At 47.1% G+C, this 8,910-nt stretch overlaps 1 protein-coding gene across 3 annotated transcripts in view; it reads right to left on the reverse strand.

The window, feature by feature from the left end:
• Positions 1 to 7,018, reverse strand: part of lama5 (laminin, alpha 5) — a 115,362-nt gene extending 108,344 nt beyond the window's left edge. For all 3 annotated transcript variants that reach the window (XM_037773185.1, XM_037773184.1, XM_037773183.1), the window contains exons 1-2: positions 6,491 to 7,018; positions 725 to 877 (exon numbers count right to left, since the gene is read on the reverse strand). In XM_037773185.1, the coding sequence (XP_037629113.1) occupies positions 725 to 877; positions 6,491 to 6,793 (456 nt within the window). In that variant the 5' untranslated portion in view covers positions 6,794 to 7,018. The remainder of the gene's footprint in view (positions 1 to 724; positions 878 to 6,490) is intronic.
• Between the last annotated feature and the right edge of the window lie 1,892 nt (positions 7,019 to 8,910).

Genomic DNA, 8,910 nt, shown 5'->3' on the forward strand with positions numbered 1-8,910 from the left:
GAGAGACAGAGGGAAGCTTTTCACTACGCTGAGTGAGTGTTATATACATCTATATATATATATATATATATATATATATATATATATATATACACACAACAGATGTTTAGCAGAGAGACTTTAGTACAAGTGGCTTCAGCTGATATCCAAGCAGCCTCATTAGTAGTTTAATAAAACAGCTGTTAGGATCCATCAGTGTGGATTAGCAGACACACGAAGATTTTAAAATGTCCAGCAGTAAGTCAATAAGAATCAAGAACAGAATTTCAGGAGTAGAAATAAACTCTACCTGCTGATATTTACAACCCTGAATCATTCTGTCAAGCTGGAACTTTAACACCTCGGCACCGTCCTCAAAGACTAGTGAGACTTTTACTGTTCTAACATCTTCAAGAACACATTTAATAATTCTAGAAACAAATATCACTACATCAGAACACGCCACTTTTTGTGCTTGTGAGCCATCAAAAATCAGGATAATCTCACGGGTCAGATCCCTCTGAGAACCAAGAACCACAGATTGAAACCACAGACATGAAACATGGTGAAACACTGCTAACCTTCTGGTGTTCTACAAACATTTGGAGTAAAAGCGTTTTAGCCCACAGATGAACCAAACGCAGAGCGGAGCGGCAGACCGACGAATGACAACCATTAATATCCAGACAGTTACATCCTGTTCGGGTGTGTGAGTGTTTCAGTTGGTATCTTTAACGAGTCCTACCTGTCCCAGGTCCAGGGTGACGTTGACCTCGTTGAACTCGGTGCTGCGGGACAGAGGCGGGCTCTGCCACCATCGCTCTGTCCCGTCGATGGCGTTGGTGATGGGATGGGCGCGGTCGCTCTCGCCCTGGCTGCAGATGTCACAGTACTGGCCCTGAGAAGACAGAGAGATGCATCAGAGTTTGAATCTTTAGTTGAGCATACGAAGCATCAAAACGCTGAAACTTTACTGTGTCCAGTGTCGAATCTAAAGAGCTGAACTGTAGACCTCGCTGTTCTCTTTCCAGCTGTTTCACCCACATGTTCACACCGCTGTGTGAAGCTCCGTCCTGTCAGTTGATCTCAGGGATTCAATTCATCATGCGTCTAATATATATTTACCTCCATCCTAACGTTTATTGGTCTTTGAGTTTTACGTTGATGATTAGATATTTTATCAAATGTAGGGATGCACCGATACCGATACCAGTATCGGGTATCGGGTCCGATACTGTGCTCATGTACTCGCAAAACAGCTCCAATACCACTTTAGGGCAGCGTGACGTTAACCTCTCGTCACCATCTTTCGGGTCCTCACGCTCCACCTCCCCGACGGTGCGGCGAGACGGGCCGGTGGTGCGCCCAGCCCTCACTTTCATTGTGCCACGGGGTTTTTTACTTGCACCCTCTGACTCGCGTGCGTTAGACTCCTTGGTCCGTGTTTCAAAACAGGTCGGGTGGGTTGCCGACAACGCCGCAGACCCCTGGTGCCTTTTACGTGGGCCACGGCACGACACGGTTGGAGCGTACTGAGGACGGTCCGCCCCGGTCGACAGTCGCACCGGGAGCAGGGAGCCCCGTCACAGTGTGGCGAGGTCCGGGCGGGGAATGCTGCAAAGCTGCAGCCGCGAGCCACCTTCACCCCGAGCCTTTCCAAGCCGACCTAGAGCCGGTGGCGGCGCACCGCCTCGTATGCGGGACTCCCCAGCCTGCCGTGTGTCGCTCACACCCTCCAGCTGGCTGTTAACGAGGGTCTTTAGGCACAGAGAAATACTCGTATCGGTACTCGGTATCGAGAGAACCCAAATGTTAGTACTTGTCCCCGGTCTGATATAAAGTGGTACCGGTGCATCTCTAGTGAAATGTACCCGATGAGAGTCTGCAGGTTTTGCTCTTATTTACAGATCTACTGTGGAGACTGGATATCTTGCTCAGAGACACTTTAGACTGGACGTTAGTGATGAACACACACAGGTTACTGTGGGATTTAACCCTTTCAGCCTTTAAGTTAACAGCCCTCTCTAACCACTCAGAACAGCAGCACAAGGTTCCACAGTCACAGTAAACTTGTATGAAAAGAGGAGGTTTGTATTTGTCCCTGAAGCTACCTGGATCAGGTTCCTTATAGTCCAGCAGAGAGGTGACTCCTCTCAGGTTACTGTAACAGTGAGGCTCTCGCTTCTATTGTAGTTCTACCAGGTTGTAATGAGTCATAAACGTCGTCTCTGTGCCTCCGTAGAACTGTTCTGTGCTAAACTCGTAGTCTGATTTGACAGCATGGTGTGAAAAAAAGGAAAGTTCATAGCAGTAATGAAAGATAACGCACTTCTGTTACTATAAGACACTACATCTACCAAGTAGTCGTGTACGGTATGGTACGGTATAGGAGTGTCACCATTTCAATTCAATATCGGAAATCGATCGAAATTGGCTTCCGATTCTAAACCATCGAAATCAAAGCAGGATCGAAGATTGTTATTATTTATGTATTTATTTTTTCTACGGCCCGCCCACACGTGTGCGCTAGCAGGAAAATCCAGCTGTACTCAAGTAGGGATGCACCGATACCACGTTACGGTTGTGCGCCGGACCGCGCTGGGCCAGAATCCCACTTCAGCCGGCGCGCACCGGCCCTCACTTTCATTACGCCACGGGGTTTTGTTTGCACCATCTGACTCGGGGGTGCTTTAGACTCCTTTGTCCGTGTTTCAAGACGGGTCGGGTGGGTTGCAGACATCGCTGCAGACCCCTGGAACCTTTTACTTGGGCCGAGCCCCGACCACGTCTCAGCCTACATGCACCATTCAGCTCAACATCGTTGAATCAGAGCAGCTGATAGTAGCAACAAGCTAACAGGAATCAATATAGGTTGGTAAACATGTTATAAAATGCAGAACGCTGCAGCATGTTTTAATAATTTGGTCTTAAACCGAGGTGGACACTTGAAGCTTCCTCTCCACCTCGTTGGTTTCTAAAGCTTCTGTTCATTGTCTGAGCGGTTAACCCCGTCACTGCTGGCTATGTAAGCCTTAACATAAACTAAACAAGCGTGGACCTGAACAAAAGCCCGGGTTAGGAGATGTTATCACTGCAGGTCACTGAGGTCAGAGGTCAATGCTCACTATCTGTCTCCACCACCACCCAGAAAACCCGTCTCCTGTCCCCGTCTTCCTCTCTGCAGAGATCACTGTCAATCACTTCTCTGTGAATCTTGCAAAGCCTCAAATTAGTCATGGGTACGCTTCAAATTACTCGCTTCCTCAGCACCGACCACTTGGATTGGATTCAGTTTCATCTCTAGCTGAGATAATGTGCAGAAGTTGAGGACCCGTTTTCGCTTCACCTCCCCGACGGTGCGGGCGAGACGGGCCGGTGGTGCCACGGGGTTTTGTTTGCACCCTCTGACTCGCGCGTATGTTAGACTCCTTGGTCCGTGTTTCAAGACGGGTCGGGTGGGTTTTCCGACATCGCCATAGACCTCTGATGCCTTTTACCTGGGCCGCGGCATGACGCGGTTGGGGAGCACTGACGACAGTCCGCCCCGGTCGACAGTCGCACCGTCCCTCCACGGCGGGGAGAGAGGGCGCAGCGAGTCCTTTGTCCACGGTGCGGCGAGGTCCGGGCGGGGAGCGCTGTAAAGCCGTGGCCGCGAGCCACCTTCACCCCGAGCCTTTCCGAGCCGACCTAGAGCCGGTGGCGGCGCACCGCCTCGTATGCGGGACTCCCCAGCCTGCCGTGTGTCGCTCACACCCTCCAGCTGGCTGTTAACGAGGGTCTTTAGGCACAGAGAAATACTCGTATCGGTACTCGGTATCGGAGAGTACCCAGATGTAAGTACTTGTACTCGGTCTGAAAAAAAGTGGTATCGGTGCATCCCTAGAAAAACACACACTCACACACTCACTCACACACTCACACACTCACACACTAACACACACTCACTCCGATCCTCCTCCTGCTGTTTTTAATTAATAAAAACACTCTCACGTCTTGCTGTCAAATCAAAACAGGATTAACCTCAGCACAGGAACGTGTGTGTGTGTGTGTGTGTGCGTGTGTGTGTGTGTGTGTGTGTGTGTGTGTTTTCTGGTTGTGTGTGTGTGTGTTGTTCAGTAACCCAACAAGTGGGCCGAGCCACAATAGCCTCAGCAAAGTGGGCTAAACCTCTTAGCCCGGACACATAATGCACCGTTCCTCGAGCTAATGACCAGATTTCTTGGGGGTTCATTTTGGAGATTTCCTGAGCCAATTACGCTCCGACGTCGTCGCCACTTCAACCAGACTGCCCTGAGACCTGAGACGTTCAGAGGAAGGCTGAGGGAAGAAGAACTATTTGGTCTGATCCTCCGTGAGGAGGAGAAGCTCAAGTGGGTCAAATGTGGTCTGGATCAAGTACCACAGAGACTTTAACACCAGAGGACCAAATCACCAGCTGACCTGAAGAGAACTACTCAGTAAAATGTATAACGACTTCTTTCTTTGTCCCATCTAAGGTGGGATGTAAGTTAAAGTTTAATAAACAGCCACCAGACCCCCTCAAAGCACCTCATGACTTCAGACTCCCTGCTGGCCATTCGGACCAATCTCCATATACTCTAAGAAACAAAGGCAGAAAGTTACCAGAACATTTTCCGTCAAGTTTACGGACATTTTCTTCATCCCTAAAACGTCCTCCGTATCATTCACGGAGGCTTCAGTTAATCCTAAAAGGGAAAGTTTCTGTAGATCAACAGTATCTCCTCCGTACCGAGCAAACAGCAGCCCAACCTTTACATTCTGGAGGGAAACAGACGCTAACGCTGCGTTCATACGTTACCTGTCGGTCTCTGTGGACCACCTGAGACTAAACCTGGAGCTAACTCTACCTGACGTCCTCTGAAGACTGAAATATAAACTTTGGTAAAACGTAAATTACAATAACAAACTCACGTTAGTCTCAAAGTGAGACAGCAAAATATTGCTGGTATCTGGTAACGTTAACGGACAACAGCTGAACTAATCAACTAAACATCTTTCTAACTAAACCGACTCGGAGCTAACGTTAATCTAACGTTGAGTCCTGAACATGACTCATCTGGTTAAACATTAATTGTAGATTTTTTACCACAGAAGTGAGAGAAAGATTTCTCCACATCGGAAATTTGAACTAAACTTTGCCATGTCTGATGGTCTCTGCCTCTTCCAGCTTTCACACCAGCGGAGGTTCTTGTTCCCACAATGCAATGCGTATTTTAAAAATACGGGTAAAACTCAAATCGATACAGAATCCTTCATATTAACACACGATATATTGGCCCGTATTTATATGGACTTTTCTTAGAGTTCATCTTTATCTCAACAACTTTACATATTTATCTTCTAATGTCTCTTTTATTTCCAGTTCAAACTGGATTTATGAGCATGCAGGTCACCAATCATCAGCTGAGGATTTAGAAATGTTCCTTCCTGTCTTATAGTAACAGAAGAACCAGCAGAGGAAGCAGCAGCGCTCGCACGGCTCTCCGGGATCTCGCGGTAACAGAGTGGATAAACTCTGATTGGAGGACACGGGTCAGTCACCATGAGGAATGTGAGGAACAGGTGGGAGAGAGGGAGAGAGAGAGAGAGAGAGAAGGCAATAAGCCTGTATGTTATCGCCCAAAGGGTTGATTTAATGGTTAACCCACCAAACTGCAATAATCCTTTAACTAGTGATACCTGGAGGCTCCTCAAACACCAAACAGCACTACGCCTTTAACAAGCTCCTCATCACATTAAAAACTCATCTATAAAACACACATGATGAGGAATCTGTAGTTTCTGTCCTTATGTAAGTGGCCTGCATGTGTAAAGTGCTGCCAAGTCCTACAAAGGAAGCAGTGCATGAAATAATGAGCTGGCAGAGCAGTGAGAGATCCGTACACACTGCTGACCTCCCCTGTTCAACTCTCAATGCATCCTGCAGAAAGTCTAACATTTAACATGAACTGGAGTGAAACATGCTGCAAAACTGCTGCAAAACAGAGTTTTAAAAGACTGTTATAACATGTGAGGATCATAGTGACACCACAGGGGATCAAAATGTCATCACAGACACTAAATCTGACACAATGAAGTCCTTAAAGTAGACAGATGTAGAAATATTAAAGCTGCAAATGCAATAAGATCACTATAGGTTCATTATAGATCCATGCACATATTGAAGGAGTGTTATTATAGATCCATACAGACAGACTACAGGAACACCAGTCACTGTCAGCTGCCATCGAGCACCACAGATTTATATTAACAACACAAATAATGCAATTAAATCCCTGTGAGACTCTCAGGTGTGCATGCACCACATGCACCTCATGCACCTCATGCACCTGCACCACCAGAGTATCCGGTACCTCAGCCTGCAGTGAACCTTCACTGTGTGATAAGAAACATATCTGAGAGAATAAAACTTCATTGGGTCCAATAAAGAGTCTGAGTCACTGAGCAGTAATAGATCAGACTTTAATAAAGTATAAAGTGTCCTGCTCACCTGGATGGTCTGGCTCGGGTCCCCGGACACCGGGCCTCCGACCAGCTTGCAGTACAGGTCCCGGACGGACCCGATCCCGGTCCCGGTGTCGTCCTCTCCGCAGGTCGCCGTGGCGGTGATCTTGGTGCCCTCGGCCAGGTTGAAGTAGGGCGGGTGGAGGCTGTATCCGTTCAGCCCGTTGGAGGGCAGCTCCTGAGCGGACACCGACACCGAGCCGCAGCAGGTCCACAACAACAACAACAACAGAGCCGAGGAGAGCGCACCAGAGAGCCGCCGCGCTGCAGCCGGCGCTCCGCTCATCATCAGCTCCACCGGCTCGATCCGAGGGGGAAGAAAACGTTTGAGGAATGAACTGATCTGAGTAAAAAGAGCTTAAGTCGTGAAGGAGAAACGCATCTAGAGGCAGAAGTGAGGAGATGTTGGAGAGATGAAGTTTAGTCCTGCAGAGCAGAGAGCTGCGCTGCGCTGCGTCGACGGCTGTTGTTGGAGGTGTTGTCCGCGGAGCTCCAGCAGACACAGAGTCACACTCAGTCTGCAGCCAACCAGCCAGCCAATCAGTGCCTCCTCCTCCTCCTCCTCCTCCTCCTCCCTTCATCATCATCATTATAGTGTTCATTTTACTCTATTTTTATTTAATCAACATTTTATTGCTGATAATTATTATCTCATTTATTCTAATTTATTTTATTAAAATGTCATTATTTTAATACAATCTGCTTATTTTGTATAGTTTCATCATTTTTATTTTTATTTCCTTGTATTTTATTTATCTTTTATTATTTTAAAGGAACTATTTGTAACTTTCATAAATGTGTTGTTAACAGCTTCACCTGTGTCCGTTAAGTCAACAAAAGTCAGCATCCTGTTGCTGGCGCTTGTGCTCGCTCTACATAGACATGAAGGAGCATCGCTCAACACAGTGAGGAGACACACGTCAGCTAAAAGCACAATATCACTCTATATTTCAGCTGCTTGGCAGTAATGTTAGCTGACCAGACCAAGGTCTCTCCATGAATCAATGCTGATCCTAGTGTTGGCTTTTCCCGCCTCAGCCTCCCGACCGCGGCCGGAGGGAACGGGGGAGACGCCGGAGTTTTGGTGGGAGACGATAACGTTTCTCTCTGCGGAGCCCCGTCACTTCACAAGACACGGGAAACCTCTGTTGGTCTGGAGGAGCTGCAGCAGTTATTTCTGCACAAACGTCCACTGAACATTCACTAGATATTCTCAGAGCTAAACTAACTCTTCTGCAGTGTGGAGTGAGCAGCATGCACGTGAGAGGTGGAGAGAGAGAGAGAGAAGGAGCGGGGTGTGTGAGTGAAGGCAGGCAGAGGAGGAGTGACTTCAGCCACACGTGAGCGCGCATGTGTCCCGACCCGGTACATTTATACGCTTAAAAAGTTACAAACAGTCCCTTTAATACAATCTGCTTATTTAGTGTAGTTTCATCATTTGTATTTATTTTTATTTTTATTTCCTTGTATTTTATTTATCTTTTATTATCTTAAATACCCATCTCTTATTGCTTTCTTATTCAATGGACTTTTATATTGGTTGTTTTGGTGCATTAGTCTCTAAATCCACTTTTAAGATTTTACATTTTTATCAATCGTCTGTCCAGCACTTTGAATCACATCTGACTTGTTTGAAAGGTGCTTTATTTAGTGGAGAGCAACAGAAATCACTTCAGGTGAGCTTGTACACCTCCAGGGAACACCTGGGCAGCTGTGTGTGTGTGTGTGTGTGTGTGTGTGTGTGTGTGTGTGTTCTCGTGGACTCTGGAGCACTGCCATCTAATCACGCTACAGGAACCACTTTAGGAGATGAAAGGGTTTCTCCGCCACACACACACACACACACACACACACACAGATAACAGCTGCTCAGGTGAGTCTAAGTGATATTTACAGGTTTGGTTTGAAAGGATGTTTTTATATCAGAAACAAATCTTTCGCTGACGGACGTGCACACAGAGAAGACAGAAAGTTACTAAACCTCCGTCAGGCAGGTGAAGTTGTTTCCGTGTTTAGTGCATCGTCTACAGAGTCCAGAGTCCAGAAACACTCACACACACATCTACTTCCTCCATCGTCTGTCGAACACATGCTGAACTCTGACCACACACACACACACACACACACATGGGGGTGGGGGGGTCAGGGGTCAGCGACCTCCTGTAGTTTAAAGGAGTCTAGAGGCAGTGTGTTAATGCAGCAGAGCTTCATTCACTGACACACTAGAACATTCCTCAGGCTGTTTGGAGGCTCACAGGTCACACCGGGTGGTTCCTGTGCTCCACTTAACGGCTGCAATTTACACCAATTTACACCTTATCATCAATTAAAGCTGCAGTAGGCAGTATATTTTTCATTTTCATTGGGCAAAATGAAAAATATAATTCAGGTGTTCTGAGAGAAAAC

This window comes from Sebastes umbrosus, chromosome 6, assembly GCF_015220745.1.
Source record: "Sebastes umbrosus isolate fSebUmb1 chromosome 6, fSebUmb1.pri, whole genome shotgun sequence".
NCBI lineage: Eukaryota > Metazoa > Chordata > Actinopteri > Perciformes > Sebastidae > Sebastes > Sebastes umbrosus.